At 36.4% G+C, this 21106-nt stretch overlaps 1 protein-coding gene across 1 annotated transcript; it reads right to left on the bottom strand.

Annotated features, from left to right (window-relative positions):
• Window positions 1–8: 8 nt before the first annotated feature.
• CP (ceruloplasmin) lies at window positions 9–19761 on the bottom strand. The gene is made up of 19 exons (XM_082767209.1): window positions 19561–19761; window positions 17721–17965; window positions 16011–16223; window positions 15360–15533; window positions 14508–14762; window positions 13073–13238; window positions 11967–12106; window positions 11236–11376; window positions 10899–11110; window positions 10144–10294; window positions 8888–9100; window positions 7838–8045; window positions 6407–6546; window positions 5762–5890; window positions 5051–5157; window positions 3487–3703; window positions 2583–2722; window positions 1679–1841; window positions 9–1101 (listed from the first exon to the last, which is right to left on the bottom strand). The coding sequence occupies exons 1-19, from the start codon at window positions 19758–19760 to the stop codon at window positions 1031–1033; spliced, it is 3285 nt and encodes a 1094-aa protein (XP_082623335.1). The 5' UTR covers window position 19761; the 3' UTR covers window positions 9–1030.
• Between the last annotated feature and the right edge of the window lie 1345 nt (window positions 19762–21106).

Genomic DNA, 21106 nt, shown 5'->3' with positions numbered 1-21106 from the left:
TTTTAAAAAAAAAAAAAGGCAGAGCAATTTAGACTTGGTACAGAGAAGAAATGTCCTTTACACTGGTAAGCTATAAAGCCCCAGGTATTTTGCTTTGTCTGTCTGTATAATATGTTCTTCCCTGTTACATGTTACAATCTAATGATGAGCCAAAGGGAGAGCTATGCTCTAACTTGGGCAGTCAGGTTTTTAAAACACAACTGGATGGTACAAAGATTCCTGTTCTTGCTGCTTACGTTTTTGACCAAGAATCAGTCAAGCAGTAGTACTGTTGCTTCCAGCTGTCAAGAAGTGCTTAATTTGTCTAGCTATGTACTACAACAATAGAAGCAAAATGTAGCTATTCAGGATTTGGGGCAAAGCTCTTAGGTATACTAGTCACCATATTTTACCCTTCATTGTCTTAATTTTATCAGGCTTATGTCATCATAACTGTCTCTTTTGTAATTATTTTCATAACAAAAAAACACAAACAATTATGAACTATGTGCAACTGCGGTAAGTCAGACATTGCATCTTTTAAATTCACTATCTTGAAATAAAATTATAAAATAATTCAAGAACCTGGGGATAAAGTGAATAATTGGATAATTGAAGTCCAATTCTCTGTGGAATAGCTACTAAGATGTCTAGTTACTAGACATAGCTACTAGATGACTAGTAAAATGGGACATCAAAGCTAGGAAAAATACCTAAAATTAATTTTGTTGTTACGCAGTTACTAATTAAAAATAATAAACATAACATGGAAAGTACCTTTGATTTAGCTCTTAATGTTTCTCAGCACTTAAATAATATGCATTAGGCATCACCTAGAACATGGTTAGCTTGCAAGGTATGATTTTTATTTAAGGAAAAATATAAGCTATTATATCGTTTCATCTATCTCAGTCTATGGTCCTTCTGGTAACTGTGGGCCACCAAATGATGTCTTCTAAAACACCAATAGATTAGATGAGTTGTCCAGACTTCTCAAGCAGTTCTTCACTGAAGGCAGACCTCAGAGAATCATTGTGGTAAAATGTTTTCTTCATTCTTGCATGTCTGTCATACCTTTACGCTTGATCTGATTGAATAATTTTGGCAACGAAGACTGTTTGTCTGTAAGGAGGAAAAATAGCTTTTGTTATACCTGTTCCATCAAAAGAAGAGCCTGTGCATATAGATAACAGAGTTGAAGATGAGAGCAATGGATCTCTGAAACTTTTACACATCCTGAGTTAGATTTTAAAACAGTTTTAAAATGCACTGATGTGTACGTTTTAATGCACTGGACTATACTTAGCTGATACTGAAAAATCCAACATACTGCTTCTAGACATAGAAGTCTTCTTATTCATCTCTTTCTGTGTAGTCTGAGTCAATTTTTTTATCATCTGCACAAGTTTGGCAAAATGTATTCTACAAATCAGGCATATATAACTAGATGGTGTTTAACAACCTAATTTATGTGTATAAGTATAGTCATGTATTATATTGTATATATATATACACATAGACATACACATTTTGTAGTACTGCTCTCTGTCTGTCAATTAGCATAACTCATACCTTGTGCTCTGTCTTTTTAGTACATGAAAGTTGCTTTTAAATAGTATTAACTTTGTAGATACAAGAATGTTCAGAATTCTTTTGGATTCAGATTCCTAATTAATGTTGCTGGGGTAGATGAACTGACCTTCTTTTGGAAGCACTGTATAGGTTGCTTCCATTCCTGCATAGATGTGATCCGTGACATGGCAGTGCAGTAGCCATATTCCAGGGTTCTGTGGGATCATTTCCACGGTTTGAAATGTCCCCGGGAACAAATCAAAGACATCTGCCCTGTAAACTCCTGTTTGCTTCCAGATGAGAACAAGCAATCGTTAAACAGTGTGGCATAACCAGATGGCAGTAAAACAAACTACCCTTTACTCATACTCCCACCAAACTTTTAATCACACCTGAGTAAAAAGATATCTACTGTATGTCATTTCTATAGAAGAGTTTTTCTATACTCACTTTGTGCTTAAAATATGAATAAAATAGAAACTAAGTGGAAATGAATGTTAAAAAGTGCAGTTGTTCTCATATCACAGTCATGAAAATACTAAATTTCTTGTTTAATCTAGAGTGTAGATTTAGGTGAGATATAAGAGAGAAATTCTTCACCATGAGGGTGGTGAGGCCCTGGCCTAGGCTGCCCACAGCAGCTGGGGCTGCCCCATCACTGGTTGTGCCCAAGGCCAGGCTAGATGGGATTTGGGTAGCCTGGGCTGGGGGGAAGGATCACTGCAGGGCATGTGAGTGGGTGGGCTTTAAGGTCCCTTCCAGCCCAAACCAGTCTGTGGTTCTGAAATTCACAGCTGCTTTGTCAAAGCAACTTGTGAAATTACCAGCCAAAAAACGCTACTGGCAGATGGATCTGGTTTTTGTGTCTTGATCAAATACAGGTTTGGGGCATGAAAAGACTTGAAGGTCAAATTACAAGTCTGCTGCTTAATATTGTAACATCTGACTTTTCAAAAACGGTGATGCTTCCTGATATTTGCTCTACCTCTTATACTTAACATGGCAAGAAATGAATGGAAAGAACCAGTTACCTTATAGTCAAAGCTGTGGCCATGGAAATGTGCTGTGTGAATATCTATTTCATTGCCCATTCCCATCAAATACCAGCTTACTTTATCTCCAACGTGCATTGTAAGACCATGTAAATTTCCAAACACTTTTCCATTAATGGCTAGAAAGAAGGAACAAGAAAACAAGAAAAATAAAAAAGATTTTGTTTCTTGTTATTCTCAAGGCTTTAAGAGAGTATGAGAGTTGAAAGCTACTGCCAGGCAAAAGAGGCTGCTTTGAATGGCATGGTATGTATATATATATATATATATATATATATTATATTATATTATATAGATAGATAGATATTTTATATATCTATCTATATTATATTATATATATATCTATATTATATAGATAGATATAGATATAGATATTTTTTTTTTAACGAATTAATGCATTGTTATCTTACCAAAAGAGAGAGCATATTATGATTGGGTCTGTTTGTAACTTCCACACATAACTAGAAAGCAAGAGGTAGTTAAAAGTAAAATGATTTACTTTACACCAATACCTGTGCTACAGTTCTTGAAGGCCTGCATTTCCTATGGCTCTCAAAAAGGGTAAGCATTATGAGGACACACTTTCAGGACGCATATTACCAACCTATTCAGATTAGTTGCTGGCATTAAATTTCAAATTTGCTTTTTACTCTTTTTGTCCTCAACATTTCAACATGGACTTTTTATTATTTTTTTATAGATTAAAAAAGGTCATTCACTGGCAGCAACAATATTTTCAAATAGTGTGAGTGAAATTTTTCAGGCCTTCCACCCTGTAACTGGAAATTCAGGAAGATAAGAATGTCAAATTTATATGCAGTACTTTCGAACGCATAATTTTATGGTGTTTCCAGAGTTAGGCCAACTAAATTGGGAAACGTACCATGCATTTTGTTGCTTTCAAGGAATTCCTCATCCTCTTTGTCAACATGGTGTGGGTTGGTAGAATAGGTTTTAATGTTTTCATCCAAGTACCATGACTCATTTTCATCAAAAATCATAAACAGAAGAGCAAATTGAACTTTCTTTTTAGTATGAAATGATGGCAAATAATGCCTATGACACACAACAAGTGTGCCTATTAATCCACTGTAAGTGTCCTGAAATTAAAAAATAAATAATTTTAAGACTAATAAAAGCAGAAACATTTTTTTTTAATGACAAACATGAATCCTCTTGTTATTTTTACAGCTGTTGTTACCTGACAATAAAGGTAGTCAGTGCCAGACAAATAAGGTTATTTAATCATTGTTACGTGTGGGTTAAGTACAATGGACTATGGAGAAAAACTATCTTTTTAATTTCTTGCTTGAAATAAGCATTTATTCCGTTTTAATTTCTTTCTTTTCTTTTCTTTTTTTTTTTTTTTTTTAAATTCTTTTTAAGCTTTAGTGTTTTTCAGCTGTTTTCCGTTAAAAACATTTCACACAGTTGATATTAAATAACCTGGCACTCTTCCATTTCTGTTTATTGAGACACCACTGTGAGTAAACCCTGGCTTTCAGCTGAGCCCCATGTGGCTGCTCACTCATTCTCACCATGGGATGTGGGAGAGAATTGGAAAGATAAAAGTGTGTTGATATAAAGACAGTTTACGAAGTAAAGCAAAAACTGCATATGCACACAAAGCTAAATGAGCAGTACATTCACTACTCCCCAGTGGCAGGCTGATGGTCAGTACTGCCAGGACAGCCGGGCTCGTTCATAACAGGCCCGGCAGTGCCTGTTATGTGTGGAAGACAGGCACCATCGCTCTGAGCATCCCACCTCCCCCTCCACAGCTTTTCTTACAGAACACAGCCCCATCTGATACAGAATCTGCTTTTGGTCAGCTGAGGCCAGCTGTCCTAGTTGTGTCCCTCCCAGCCTTTTGTGCAACCCCAGCTTCCTGGCCGGCAAGGCCGTGTGAGAAACAAACACCTCTGTAGGTAGTTCTCAGCAAAAGCTAAAACATCGGTGTGTTACCAACACTTATTTTCCATCATTACTCCAGAACAAAGCACCATGAAAGCTACTGTGAAGAAAGCTAACCGTATCCCAATCAAAACCAGGACAGACACACAGGAAAGAATACATTACTTTCTATTAAAAATGATTGCTCATATTAAGTTAATGGATGCTTGTGTGAAAAAGGCAGATTTATGTTCCGCCATTCTGTTAGTTTTTCCACACATGATTGCTGAGATATTGAGGGAGCTATAAAGTGATATCTTTAAAAATAAAATATTCATGACGTGATCTGTATGAGTAGCAGGGGACTATGACTTTCAAATTCTGCCCTTACTTTCTTGCATTATTCAAGAGGCCTTTAAATTCAAAGGTATCATAATAAGGGAACAACTTTACAGAGAAAGCAGAGAAAGTGTCAGACTTGTCTCCCTTTCACTGTAAGTATATGAATGCTGAAGTCACGGACAAAATATTTTAGACTGATACTAGTAATATACCTTAATGATGTCCACCGTTGAATGGTATGCCCATGCAATACATTGTGGATCACCTCTCTCAGAACCAGATCTTGCTGGTATTTTCCAGATGTACATTTTTGTTTCACCTGAATTAAATAAATAAATATTGATGAATTTTAGAATTTTTCTGTGTGCTGATCTGTAAAAAGTCCTGAAACAGGTATTATCAGGTATTATCTCCATTTACAGTTTATATTGGTCTTGATCTTCCTCTTCCCAGTTACTGCATTGCCTAGCTTCTTATTGTTAGTTGTCTTCTGCAGATCACTGAAATTTCTTCCCAATATTCTTTTGTGTGGCTGCACTGTCCAGTTTACCATACTGAATAATAAAAAAAAAAACCGTATCTTTTGTAAATATCACAATAACTTTTAAAATAATAGCCAGCACAAGCCATGCTCTCCCTCTGTAGACAAACCTGTTTGCTGTCTTAAAAGGTACAACAAAGTCATGTCAAAAAATTACTGATTTGTCAAGGAATAGGATATATAGCAATAGTTATGAAGGGCATTTTAATTGCAGACGTATCAGCTTCAAAATGTAAGAATCTGAGGTAAAAACAAAACAAAACACAAAACCAAGAAAACCAGAACTCCAAGGTATTTCCTGCTGTCCTGAAAGAAAAGCTTGCTAAACCTTACTAGAAGGCTTGCTGTTACCTGTTGGAAATAAACAAGGGTGCTTTGATACCTGGGTTGGTTACAGCAACAACAGAACTGTCTGTTTTCACTCCATGAGCATGTATAGAATAAGGTCTTGATGCCAGGTTCTTAAAAACTATTGTAATTCTGTCTCCAGTATTGGACATAAGCAGTGGCCCTGTTGTATTGAAAAGAAAGATTAAGCTGGTTTTACAAATGATCAGACCAGAGAGAAACAGTTTAGGGTGTTGAAATACACAACAACCTTGATATATAATCGTAATTCAGCTACAAACTAGACATGGATAATGTGCATTCACTATGATATTATAATTTGAGTAGTTGAAGCTAGGCATCTAATTAGAGGCCTGCATCTTAGAAGCTCTGACCACTTTCACAAGTACTATGTATTTGAAGTCAGCTTGGATGTTGGTGCCCAAAATGCCAGCTTTGAAAACAATGGCCTGTGATCAGGCAGCAAACCAGATTTTTTAATTTATTTTTTTTTTCTTTTGTAAAGCAAGCAATGTTATCTTGCGAGAAAAGCACTGTAATATGTAAATAGCAATTCCATGTGGCTTTAGGCACTTTGTGTGGCTAGGACCATACTCAGTATTGTTCAAGTAGTGTCTGCTTGTTTCGTTCCTCTGCATTTTTTCCTCAATTCTGTAACTGAACTTCATGATGACTATACCTTGAATTTCCAGGTGATGCTCCCCCTCTGCTCTGTTTTTGGGAGTACTGAATGTCTGATCAGTGTACTCGCGATATACTACTTTTTTGTACTTTGAGCCAATGAACTTGTCTTCTTTATTTAAAAACGTATTGCCAGGGCTGCAAACCAAACCAAACCAAAATAATAATTAAAAACAAAACAAAACACAGAAAATAGACATGAGAATATATCTTACATTTCTTCATGTATTTTATACCTTCTTTTGCAGGTTGTTTAATTAACCATCAAACAAAAATCTAGCTCAGTGGAACAGTACTCACACAGGATCTCACAGGCCACTGGTGTCTTCAACATGAAAACACTCTGTTAGGCTGGGAGGTCACTTAACCCACAAGAGAATAAACACACCGTAGATAGACTGACTACAGTGGTTGAGAGAATGCTGAGTGGTTGGCCTAGGAGATGACTCAAATGACAAGGTCATCCAACAACGTGCATACTGAAAAATAAAGTCTTCAGCAACTTCTATTGATCTGAAATGAGGCCTAAACTTGTAAAGCGTACATGCCTTGCTGAACTGAAACATGAGGGATTGATTCTCTGCTGAGATCATGGCGTTGGAGAAAGAAAAAAAAAAATAAAAAGCCAAGTAACAGCATAGTCCATACTACTGATGTTTAGGACTATGAAAGAGTTCTCTATGGCATGCAGGACAACGAAATCTTCTGTCAGGCTGGACATATATACATGTATATATAAACACACACATAACTAAGTCAATAAGCAAATATAGACAGAATCTACTTAATGCTCAGTTGAAGCTATATAGGCAGAAGGGTCACACACAAACTCATCAGTTAATTATTTATCCTCTTCTGCTAATTGGCATGAATTATTAGATCCTATCATTTCACTCTCAGCGAGATGCAAATACTGGGAATAAAACAACAAGTTTACAAGCTTCACCGTAAGTAGATTCTGTCATGAACTTAACATCTCATCTTGTGTAAGGTAAAGAAATAAGGGGAGTGAAAAGAAACCTTATTCAGAGTTCAGATAAACATGAGACAAACAACCATGACATCATATAATTAATCATCAGGCAAAGCTGTCATCTTATTTACAACTTATTGAATAATTTAAGCATTCCACAGCAAGGACTGTATCAGCATCAGTAAGTAACAAACACACATGCAATATCCAGGATCCAATAAATCCTGCAGCTGCCACACATAATATTTGTGCTGGACCATTTCATGAATATTATGATGTCTGTCTTTCAGTTATATGACAACATTACTGGAAGGACTACAAATTCAAGTGAGCCCTAAAAATGTATATGCAAAGAAAATGTGTATGGAAATGCTTGGATTGCAAGGAGGAAATTGTTCACAGGATAAGTTGTTTGCTTTTTCCCATCTTTTTCCCCTTGTGTACGTTCCAATGTACCTTTCCTGATGATACTGGTGCCGCTCAAATTCCCATGTCCTGTTAGGAGAATAGTCCCATTCAACTTCCACTGCAGCAATATAGTAAGTCTTTTCATGCAGATATAGGGATGGATTCACATTCCACCAATGGCATTGTTTCACTTCATATTTCTGTTTCATGCCCCCTGTGTAGTGATCTGTCGTCAGGCATGACACTTCAAAAACTCCTAGAGATTGTACCAGAAACAAAGACTTGAAGACAAAAATCTGTTATTGTAGCTCTTGAAACTGCATTATCTGTTTTGGTTTAAAATTTAGAGACCAAAACACAGGCTATTGATAAAGGAAGATTGAGATTCTTTATGTAACATGATTACTTGTAGCAACATAATTCAACACAGACATAGAAGCTAGGAAAATCAAGACTTTAGCGTTAGAAGCTTACATACAGTTTACACACTATGCTGTATTCCAAGGATCAAAATACCTCCCACTTAGAGTTTCTATCTAAGCATAAAATGCTCATAAGAAAGTACTTCACAGTACCATGGAGGCAAAAAAATGTTTTTGTTTTTGTTTTTTTTTTTTGTCACATAGTTTTATGTACATAGACAAGACTGTCACCAACATGTGAAAGAAAAAAGGAAGAAATAAGAGCCTGCTTTAAATTGTTTGAGTCCACCATTCTGCAACCTTTGGCACATAAGGACACCTTCCTGCAGGTAGGCATGGCACACCAGAGCTGGAAGAGTGACTGCTCCCAAAATCTGGCAAGGTTCAATGGGAAAACATGATCCTTCCTATTTGGCAGCAGCGCTATACAAGCACGTCAAAGTGCTTAGGGTAAAGAACAGGTGCCCTAAAAGGGCTGTTCTGGGCCTCATTGGGAATGTTTGCCTATTGCAAATGAGCTGTGAATTGTGGCAAGAGAACCTCTGCCAGGCAATGGCCTCCAGCAACTTTTAGGCCAATCGGAGGAAGTGCTGCAAGGAACTTCTGTAGCAACATAATACTTCTGTGTCTGGGATACAAGCTAAAAACAAACAAATAAAAACAACTAGACATTTACCTTCGGAATCAGGCTTCATAATAGCTGTGAGAAACGTATGTGGAAACAGATTTGCTGTATCCCTTCTTGTTCCTTTTGTTACAAATGTGTTTTCTGAAAAGTATATCCCATGAACATCCACTTCTGACCCCAAGCCCATCAAATGCCAGGAAACAACATTTCCTTTACACATCTCAAGACCAGGCTGATTACCATACATATAGCCATTAATAGCTGTAGAAGATTTGAGGAAGCAAAACCACTTTCATTAACACAACTTAAATCTGCAATACAAATTAAATAACACTTAAATATAATACTTAAAAATAAATAACCCCTAACATGTAATGTGATGCCTTAGACTCACAAAAATACCAATAGTAAAATACTTTATCACAACAACAAAACTAGAGAATCAAATCAAGCAAAACAACTTTCAAAAACAATTTTGAACTGTTCTCACTTATTCTCGCTGTGTCTGAAGTTCTCACTGTGTCTAAAGCACAGCAAGCTAACTTGGCCACCTGCAACTTCCATTGCTTTATACCCTGTAAATGTGCTACAGCCACACAGTGGAGATAATCCAAATTGTTGTTTGTGTTAATTCTTACTAGGCTCTCCTATGCAAACCTTTCAAAGCCTGGGCCTCACAGGTACCACTGAATTCTCAGTACCAAAGCTCTGTAAACAGTAGAAATACCAGAGGGAAATTTTAGGAAGTTCACAGGCAAATGTGTTTAAAGGTTAGAAAGTATTTGCAGGACTAGGGACTAAAGATAAAAATGTTCTTTCATGTGAAACTTCAAATAATTTGCTGCAGTATCAAAAAACTCACTGTGAAGCTTGGTTCTGCCCTATTAAAGCAGTAAAGATTTTCATTGTAAGGTATCTGCAATGCTTGTAAGGGAATCCAGAATCAGCCAGACACAAAATCCTCTTTTCAGCCATGTCATCTATAGGGCAGAGGTCAGTTTTCCTCTTGCTGGGGGGCTGCGTTTGCAGGGATTGCACATGGGCTGCTAAAAGTGGTACATAACAGTGCTAAATATATGACTGCTATGCAAGACACTGAACAGCTGGCATTATGTTTTGAATGGATGACCACACTGAGCTGAAATTGACTTGCATTCAAATACAGGCTTGTTCCAATGGAAAGGAATGAAGCATCTCTGCTGATATACAGTCTCCCAATCTCCACTATGAAATCACAAAACTGAAACACAAAACTGTAGAAAAGAAGCACTTGACTAGCTAATTGTAATAAATAATTTTCTTACAGTGCATTTTGTTAGACTCCTGGAAGTGCTCATCATCTTTGTCAATTTTACTAGGATTTAACGTAAACATCAAAATATTGTCATCCAAGTACCAGCTTAGATTCTCGTCAAATACAGTGGCAAGTAGAAAAAACTCCCTGTTCACATTTTTCTGTTGAGAAGAAATAGCACAAAGAAAAATAGAAATGAGTGAACAGACGATGTCAGGAAAAAAAAGAAAAATCTGTGGAAAAAAAAATAATCAAACGCATATAACAATTTGAGAATAATTAAAAAACTGGAGAAGATGCATATATTGATTCTTCATTCAGACAACCTCAAAGCTATCTAACTGCTGTATCTGGTGGGTAGGTATCTTCTGCTAATGCTCTTTCTACCAGCAGAAACAGCGTCCAGAATTTAATTCATATTTTGGCCTTGAAAGCCTCTAAACTTAATTCATTCTCCTCCTAGTTAAGACTTGAAGGCTGGTGATTATTCACTGTGATAATGTTTTTTTACAGTACAGTGTCTACTTAACTGGGACCAAACTAATTTTCCTTTTTTTTTTTTTTTTTTTTTTTTTTTTTAATTAAAACAAAATGCACTTCGTTTCATTTTATGTATTCCCCTCAGCAAATGAGTGAGATAGTGATGTGGAGGGAGGTGGTCATTAGTCATTAATGTGGCAGGCCCTGTGGGCCCAGTTTAAGAAGATAAAACAGATTCAGTTATGATGATGCAAATGATTCCATTTTTTTTCTTCTTTGACTGACCTGTTTCCCAGAAGGAAGTAGAGTTCCTTTCCTGCACACCAAAAGTGGACCCACAAGGCCAGAATTGGTGTCTTTGACTGCATCCACAGCTGAGTAATAGAGCCAGGTTAAACAGTCAGGATCTTGGTCTGTGGGACCCACATCTTCTGGTATGTTCCACTCATATGTATATGTAGTACCAGGACTAACATGGGAAGCTCGAGATTCACTATCTGTTATAAAAATCAATATTAGGATTTAAGCCCAATAAAACTTGTTTGTTTTGCCACCTTTAATGCATTAACATATATGCCAACTTGTTCTCTGGTGCTTGCAATGTCCCTGTCCACAGGCGCACCTCTGGAGGCAGCACGGTACAGTGCCCCCTCGTTGTTCTTGCGGTAACTCACACCATGAGGCTGGATGCTGAATGGGCGGCTGGCATTGTTTCGGAAAGTCACCCTGATGCTCTCACCCACTTCTGCCTTGATAATGGGTCCTAGAAAAGAGCACATGGTCTAATTACAAGGTTTTCGTATCAAGTGATGTAGTGATTAACACAAACTCATAGGAATGACTGTCTGCTTTTCCTGCCACAAGAAACTGCCCCTGAGCTTATGCAACCACAAACCAGGTTCCTGCCATATGGCCCCAATCTCATGGCACCCCAGCTGCAACTGGAGTGCTCACCTCCCAGTTTCTCATGAAGGCCTGATACAACACAGGACAGTTCCTCCCTTTCTAAAGGGATCTACAGACATTAGTACCAACCTCAAACTCATCCCAAAGCCCTGCCAGAATCAGGCAGGTTATAAATAGGGCTAGATCTCCATAACCTTGCCTTGAAATGCATACCTGACCTTTGGTGACCATGGCATATTCCCACAGACATGGGGCCACCTCAGCATTGTCTTCAGGAGCTTTTCTTACACCCTGAGATGTCTGTTTGAGGAAGCCACAGGCACCAGTGTCCACAGGAGGAAGGGAATGCCAAGGAGGGAGAAGGTGGAGGGGCACTGTTGGCCAGCCATTGGAAGCGATACTTTACTGTGAAAAGCTCTTGATGTGAAATCATTCTAAATGTCTTACCTAAGAGTCCAAGGTGTACTTCCTCTGGGATCCTTTTTTTCTGTTCCGTGAAAGTACCATCTGTGTATTCCTTGTAAATGGCTTTTTTATAAGAGCCACCAATCCGTGTCTCACTTTGCTCAAAAAAAATCTGAGATTCACTGTGTGAAAGAAATTGTAATGGATGCAAACAGTTAAGTGATAATGCTCAGCTTTATAAAGGCAGTCAGGACCTCAATCCTATTCTCTAACATATCAAATACTGAGATTGTCTTCTGAGTCTCCAGTCAGTGATCTCAGCATGCACTTATACATAGTTCCATATAAGGATGTGCAGGAATCCATTATTCTTCACCAATTTTTCTTTAAGGGAAAGACATTCTGCTATGTTGCCCTTATAAACCAGCATGAGAGTCATCAACAAAGATTTCTAACTGACATTTTGTAGCCTTAAGTCTACTCTTCCAAAAGTTCTTTTTATTAACAGTTATACATACTTCAACAGTATATACAAACACAGAGAATATGTAACATCTAAGCAGAAATTATGGAGATTTAGTGTACACTTTTACTCTTGAAAAAAAAAAAAAAAAGGGACCTTTCAGTGTTTTACAAGCAGGTCAGGTGTGGAGCAGATAAGTATTACTAGTATTACTTAACTCATTTCAGTGAATAAAAAGCAGAGGAATCAATATATTCAGTGACTCCATCCAGACCTTAAACATACAGACAGAGAGCAAGTGGCAAAGCCACCATGTACAAACGATTTGCTGGTTGAGATGAAGTTATCATGGATTTTCATCATGTAAGGTGCTGACCATGAACTCCAGCTCTCTAACTCAGAGTAATCAACCAACTTGAAATGTCAAAGGTGACCGTCTACATATGACATTAATTTTAATCTTTATCCCAGTGAAATTACTAACATTACAGGAAGATGTATATTAAGATTACAAGGGAAGGAATGGTCTTGATTTGTTTGGATATTTATCTCAGCATTAATAATTAAGCAGAGCAGAGAAATGAGAAATTCTGGTTAGAAGTAAATTCTAGCATAAGGCTTACCTTGTTTAGCATGCTCTATCAATTCTGCTTGAAAGTTAAACTTCTCCACTAGAGACATTTACCTGTCAGTAATTAATTCTTGTCCTGTAAAATGATTCATTGCAGATGGGCCATAATTCCAGATAATCTCTTCAGCAGCAATGAAGTACTGTCTTATCTTTGCACTCTCATTCTGATCTGTTGTGTATTTCCTACAATCTTTTACTGTAAAAAGGGCCTGCATACCACCTGGAAAAAAGTAAGGAGGTAGAGAAAACTAAGAAGAAACTACACTTTATTTTTCTTCCCATGCTTCTAATAGTTTCTTCTTTTCCCTGGAGGATTCCCATACCATTGATGGATATACAAATCACAAATAAAGAACAGGTGAATGATATAAAAGCATGTAGACCAGCTGAGCAAGGCTATAGAGTTATGACCATAGTGTCTATGGTAGGTAGACAGGTGTGGTGAAGGGAATTCTGCTTGTAAAGATACAACTAACAGGGTAGTTACAGAAAAGATTAGGTCAGAGTGAAAACAGTGTACTGTTAGATGGCAGTGAACCGAGGCTAAGTACTACAAGATGAACCACGTTTCCTTTAACTCTAATCAATGGTTTATTTGTGAAACTCCTGGGTCTCTGCACTCTCGGAGAAAGATCCATTAACAAATGTCCTTTACAAATAATAATAAAAAAATAATAATTTAAGGTACAAATGATACCAAAAAAATAAATAAATAAATAAAGAGAGAGAGAGAGGCTTTTTACAGCTATATATTGAGCTATCTATTGAGATATCTATCTATATCTATCTATTTAAGTATTGCCTATGAAGTTTCAACCACTTCAGGATACTGCTTCATGTGGTAGTTAACTCCAAACTTATATCCCCTGTAGTTGAAATCGTAGGTTAAACATACTCCTTTCTATATCAGAATTTTCAGATCTTGGAGCATGATTTTGAGTTCTGTGTTTATTTCCACTTTTGTGGCAAAGACTTCTGTTACTCACTTAGAGGGATATAAGATTATATATCAAGATCATATGGAAGCGTGGGATTAGCTTCTAAGTATTTCATAATGTTAACAAACAGTGGAAATACAAGAAGATACAAGGAAGACAAGTGCAGATCATCTTTGATAATTAGCCAATGTACTTTCCAGAACACGTCTTTGTCAGCAGCTAAGTTAACCTGTCTGTCCTATGCCCTTGCCCAAATATGGGATTAGTGCCAACTTTTTTTGCTGGCAAACAGAAAACTGTGATCAGTTACTTTCAGTAAGAGGCAAACATTATGATATCATTTGTCTAAAGCTTAAGTTTGCAAAAGTATCTAATACACTTTTAGGCATTTCAGGTGTTATGAGAGAGAGCTTTGTTACCTAGAGAATATAATTTGGCATATAACCATGTCAGGAGTCATGCTAAAAAAAAGACTCATTCAATTGGTAGCTCAAGCTGGGGTAAATAAAAAAAAAAAAAAAAAAAAAAAATCCCTGTAACTTATTCTTTACCTTCAATATGGTCATTCACTTGGCAACTCAGCAGCCATTCCCCAGGACTCCTTGGTATCATGACAGCATCAATAAATGTGGCTGGGAAGAGGTTGATGGTGTCAACTCGATGATGCCTTTCTATTAAGGTCTGTCCATGAAAGTAAACTGAATGGATATCAGCTTCATTACCCATGCCAAAAAGATGCCATTTTACCTTATCTTCCACACACATTGTGAGATCTGGGAGGTATCCATACACATACCCGTTGATGGCTTGAAAACAAACAAACAAACAAACAAACATAAAAGGTTATTTATTCATAGAGTTAAGAATATTTAGTTCAAAAATGGGTGTCATACAATCATTGCTCTTCAGGATAGAAAGACGTTCAAAACAAAATATTGAACCTTTGAAAGTTAAGCATATCAGACACACTTTATCTTCCCATCTCTCTGCAGTTCTTGCTGTCATTCTGGAATCCATGTCAGAGCCATTTACTGTTAGTTTCTTTGTTGAAACTAACAGTAAAAACTGTTTTTCTAAACTGCAATGTTATATAGCATAGAGTTTTGGACTTAGAAAAAAAAAATCTTATAACTGTTTAGAATTGCTGGGAAATTATACTGCCAAAAAAGTACTGGCAAAATTTTTAGTATGTATGAATTTTGTATCACAATTCCAAAGGCTGAATTGTAAAATACCTGACATCATTTTTTTTTTTTTTTTTAATTTAAAAGAAGCTTAATTCTCCAAGAAAGAATTGTTCTGCTTAAAAAAAAAAAAAAAAAAAAAAAACTTTAAGAGGGACAACCCATAAAAAACAATACTTCATATAAATGACAAGTGGCATTAATATAAAGTTCTCTCACAGTGCATTTTATTGCTTTCCTGGAAGTCCTCATCATCTTTGCGAACTTTGGAAGGCTCAGAACAGTATGTCTTGATATTATCCTCTAGATACCAACTGAGATTTTCATCCATCACAGAGAACATAAGGATAAACTCAGCATCAATGTGTTTATCACTGCCCTCATTCATTGTACCTGAAAAAGAAAGCAGTATATTCTTTGGCAACTGACATCTTTTCAGTTTTAAGTGTAGTATCTGTAAGGCTGGTTAATGTTTACTTGATATTTTGTCACTTATCTTGAGTGCACACATTAACTTACAGACATGTTCAGAAAATAAAAAATGGTTTTGGTAGATGCCATAAAAGAACTTCACTAAGAATAAATATTGTATATGATAACATTACAAAACATTTGTTCTTCCTATCGGTATGATCCTTTTACATTAGTAGCATGAACACATTTCACTCATATACATTCGTGGACAAAACATTCTACAAATTATATTTACCATCACACAAAATCAAATCACATCCTGTAGTATTAAAAGACAGTTAATGGTGAAGACAATAAACTGCTCTTTCAAAATTAACTTTAATCTTTTCCTCTTCCAGTAAATTATTTCATTTATATTTATCAATAGTTATATGTATTTATTTATTTGTGTTTTACCTTTCCTACAAATTATTAAAGGCCCAACAAGCCCCGAGGCAACATCTCTTGGAGCATCTATGTGAGAGTGGTAAACCCTGGTTATGCAGTCTGTATCTCCCTCAGCTGGACCTTGATCTTCGGTTACATCCCATATGTAAGTGTACTGGCTTCCAGGCTTCACAGCATCATCTCTTTTTTCAAAATCTTTGGTGTTGTCAGGATAAAAAGCACCTGAGGAATACCACACAGCCAACATTAATAGAACACATTTCATGCTGAGATATAAGAACAGCACCTTTCATGCTCTAAACTTAACTGCATGTTGCAATACCATGGATTGAATGTCTGAATACAGGTAAAAGAAATCCTTAAAACCAAATGAGTAGAGCTTTTCCTTCCATTTAAGGGTTCCCTTATTTGCCTTTGATTTCCATGGGTGTGCTTTGACTAACAGAACTTTAAATTAGTCCTTAATTTATTAGGAGGGCACCATGTACTTCTGCTAAAAGGACAACAGTTCAAATATTTGTAAAAACACTTGTTAAATATTAATCTTGGAATCTGTTCTAAAACATTGCACATGGACCTAAGGAATTCAGGTGTTGCTGAAATAACAGCAACAGAAAAAAAAAAATTTGAACATTGTTGCAAAAATTGCATATATTACTACATAACATGCTGTTCTGCTAACAAAATGTGTCCATATCAAGTCACATATTAGATCTAAAGAAAAACTTCAAAAAATACTAGAAGTTAGGCTGCTATTTCATATTTTTTTCCTACTGAAAAATTTTCAAAAACTACTTTTGGCATAATGTTATATTCTCAATAATTCACACCCTGCTTTTAAGGCCTATTAACAAGCTTCTAGTGGCTACGTTCTGGTGCAGTCTTGTTTGCAGTTAATAGTATTGAAATAAATAAAACTCTCATTGGGGTGCAGAGTGAGTTGTCAGGCTGCAGCCTAGCTACAACATGTACTCACACTATATCTAGTAGCTTTGAAGGAGGAAACTAGAATCATCATAGTATTTCCTCAGGATGGATGAGTTGCTGTCTCTGACAGATGTCATTTGTACTTACGGTTTGCTGTATGTATAAAAGATGCTGCAGAAACACTGTTAGAATTGAACAGAAGAGAATGCTGTATATCTGCCTATAGATCTCCAAGGAATCTACTGATTTCAGTGAAACTAGAGCAATGCTCCACAGCCTGAAATTTCCCCACTACTGCCAACAACAAATCACCACTAATCCCAATAGCATTCCTACAATACATCTTAAAGTGTGTCAGTCTTCTATATCATGAATTGTACAGCTGTACACCATTGTACAGTTGTAGCTGTTTCTCCGTCAGGTGCATCTTGTATAAAATTTATACAAAAAGCATTAGGAATTTTGAATCATAAATTATCACCTTTAACAGCATTTTCTTTATAACACTGTTAGTTTTTCCTTCAGATACCCTCAATACCTGTGGCCCTACATTACCCTTAGTTCAGGTGAAATGTTGATTTAAAATTGCCTTCTTTATGAATTCCACTTTTGGCTTTGTATTTCACTCTTGAAGAAATACCAAAATTCTTAATCAGCTCCTATTTTAAACTGAGTGTGTTTTGTTTCAAAACTTTATTTAATTAAGCACTTGTCTCTTTAGTGATAGACTATCACACTCAGAAGAATGGTTAACTTCTGATAAATTCTGACACAAAACGGACTCAAGCTTACCTTCATTTTCCTTTGTGTACCTTACACCATGTGGATGTAGTGTGTAGCTTCTGGAAGCAAAGTTTTTCAAGTGAATAATAATAGAGTCTCCAACTTCTCCCTTAATAACAGGGCCTAACAAACCCAGCCAGGAAGGTTTCTCAACTATTACATCATATAAACTATTTGTGTACTGAGTGTAGACAGCCTTCTTATAAATGCTTCCTATCCTATGCGGTCCTTTTTTGAGAAAGACTTCAGCCTGCCTGTAAAGAAAATACACAAACACATCTGTAGTGTCAGATATTAATTTTATATTTAAATGGTGTTAATTAATAGGGTGTCAAACAAGAAAAGGCCTCTATAGCGCTGTGCACAACTACATCTGTCTCTAGGAGCAAATGCGTTTCTTACCCTAAACTCAATGTGATTTCATGTTCCCAGCAGTCATACTGTGAAACAAGTTAATAGTGCACCAAAACGCAAAGTGTTCCCCACAACGGAACACTTGCTCCTCTTGAGCCCACAGGGATGCATTATTTGTACATATGCAAACACAGATCTGAAGTGTAATTAAAAAAAAAAAAAAAAAAAAAAAAAAAAATTCAGTGCAGAGCTCTGTGAAACTTGGAGAGCATAAACTTGCTTGCAAAGGCTGTTACTGAAGTCTGAGTGCACCAAGATTTCCAGCCACAATTTAAATCAAGGGAATATATTATGACCCTTCTTGGACAATTTAAACAATTACCATTTAATTGTAGTGTTCCTTCCAGAAGCTACACTGTACTTGTCCCTTTTACCTTTCCCTGCCTCTATAAATAACATCTTCCATGCAAGCACAGCCTCATAGTTGAAGGGTTCATAAGAACAAGAATCAGAGAATCTGAACATTAGGGTAAAAGGGGCCAGCTCCACTGCAGGCATACAACCACTGAAAAACTGAATGTTTTGGGCACATTGCAGGCTGTCACAGAGCACAGAAAAGCAGTGAACAGTGAGGGCTTATCATATGAAAACACTGCTCTTCACTTTTTAGACAAGATGCCTTGATTCCACCATTTATCAGAATTACTAACCTACTGAATCACTGACGTTGTATCACATATCTCTCCATTTGAGTAAAATAAATAAATAAATAAATAAAAATAAAGAAAGAAGCATTGACTGCCTTGCCTCATACATGATGAAGTGGCAAGTTATGGCTGAGATGTTGGCTTTCACCAGAGAAAACAAACCACTGGAAATCTAATCCTTCATCTACAAACTGAGTAAAACTGTATTTTTGAGATTTTTTTTTTTTTCATTTCAGATCTATTTCTTCATTGTTTTTACTTTAGTACAGTCCTACTTCATTTTAAAGGCACTGAAAAAAAATAGAAAAAGGAACATTTTTTTCTATCTCAAAATTTTCTTTGCTGCCTTTTACATCTCAGTTTTCTTTATTGATGATCCATGTCTTCTGGGTGTTTCCCACCTCTTCACAATACTTACCCTCTGTTTCTCTTTCTCACGGACCTTCCTTGCCTCACAAGAAACACCCTACCTATGCTGCTGCACCTCTGACAAGTGAAAATGACCATTGCCAATGATGAACAACTAAAAAGGAAACTTGTGCCCAATAGGAATGTTTCAAATGTGCCAAATTTCTGAGTTTACAAGCATAAAAGAAAAAGCCTTACCATCAAAACTGATACTTTGTTAATTCAAAGTAAACATCATTAGACATTTATAGCCATTTCCTTGTCTCTCCTTACTTAGTAAACATTTAATTTCAATTGATTCACAAAATAGCTTTGTCCTAGTATCCAAAGCAGGCAGTGCTGTAAAATAAAACTTGATCAGCATAAACGGTATTACTTACTCTTCTTCTGCAAAAAGCTGTCCAGAGATGATATTTGTGTTGCCAGGTGCATAGTTCCATGTTGTCTCTATGATCCCAATGTAGTACTCCCTGGTCACTGCCCCAGTTTGGCAACAGCAAGAAAACAGCATGAAATTTAGGAAGAATAACTTCATTTTTAATTCATGAACTTTGTGGAAAATGTGAAATGATGGGCACATGCAATTTCCCTTTATATATTCTGTCTTTCCCACCCCCCACCCTTTTTACTCTCCCCGTTTGCTTTGGTGAATACAATAAAAAGTTGCACAATGTCTCTCTGTGTCAAGAGTAAACAAAACATTCTGGTAACCTCGTTAGTACACGTAATCTTCAAAGGAATTTTTTCAGTTTCTGCCAACCTAGTGTAACACAAATTGCTGCTTAGATTGTTATCAGATTGTAAATCTTTCAGCTGAATTGATGATAACTAAGTTTAATTACATTATTTGTTGTCTTTATCATTGTCTTTATAGCTTGTATACTACTGAGAAAATAAGTTCTGTTAAGTCTGTCTGAAGAATGCAACTTTTTAAGTGCACTGTTAAAAGCTCTAAGTGAAAACAGCTGCCCCTAGTGTGTCTGCTCCTTGTTGACATAACTAAAAGAAAGGCAGGCCCTTTAAATGCAGACTTTCTTTTGCCTGTTAAGCTTGTTCTTTCCGAATCTACAGATCTCTTTGTTTCCCCTTTGTACAGCATTCACTAAACTGATGAGAAGGAGGACTGAGGTTACTGCTATCACGGAGGCATTTGCACACCGATGCATACTTGGATAAGCTCTTCTAACCCACCACAGTTCCCTTGTAAATATAATTTTAGCACAAAGAATGGAAAATATAGCTAGAGATAAAATGGTCTTCCAGGATTTCAAGGACTGGTCTTCAAGGATTGGAGCTGGGGGGTGGTGGGAGGGGAAGAATGTTTACTTTTCATTCCCAAGCAATTTCAGTACTACTCAAATGGAAATGAGGCTCAGAAATTCCACAGAATGAACTTTCTATGTTATCCTTCTCCTGCCCTATCACTGAGCAGGATAAGACACATTCTTCAGTGATTAAAAGCATAATAGATACTCAAAGCTCAAGATAATCTTAACTGTTACCATTATTTAAACTGACTACTCAGTGCAGAAGGCTATACTTCTGTTTTATTCAAATTCTGCATATCTTTTGTACCAGCTAGTTTAATTGAATAAAAGCAACAAAATTGGACCTGAAACCTAGGACTTTTAAAAAGCACCTAACTGAAATTTGCAATAGCATTTTTTCAAGCATACATCCATTATATTATGGTTATGTCTGAAGCTTTAGGAATACCAGGCCAACTGTAAACTTGCAAATTGTAAAGACTTCTATTAAAAAAACAATTGTCAGTCTCTTGGGCCTTCTTTTTTTTTTTTTTTTTGAACTCTGAGTACACTCATTCAAAATTATACATTTCATTGTACAGCTTAAAATATCTGTAATAACTACAATCTTCTTTGAAGCTATTTTTTTAATGCTCAGAAAAATCTTGATTTTAGTTTT

This window comes from Aythya marila (genome assembly GCF_965140915.1).
Source record: "Aythya marila genome assembly, chromosome: 9".
NCBI lineage: Eukaryota > Metazoa > Chordata > Aves > Anseriformes > Anatidae > Aythya > Aythya marila.
This window is presented reverse-complemented; position numbering and strand designations above follow the sequence as displayed.

Excerpts from the sequence above, each read along its gene's own strand:
- CP (XM_082767209.1), bottom strand. The coding sequence starts at position 19,760 with ATGTGCCCATCATTTCACATTTTCCACAAAGTTCATGAATTAAAAATG. Across the intron at positions 17,966-19,560 it reads CAGCTTTTTGCAGAAGAAGA|GCAGGCTGAAGTCTTTCTCA; the intron begins GTAAGTAATACC and ends TTTTCTTTACAG. Across the intron at positions 1,842-2,582 it reads GCCACAGCTTTGACTATAAG|CAAACAGGAGTTTACAGGGC; the intron begins GTAACTGGTTCT and ends CTCATCTGGAAG.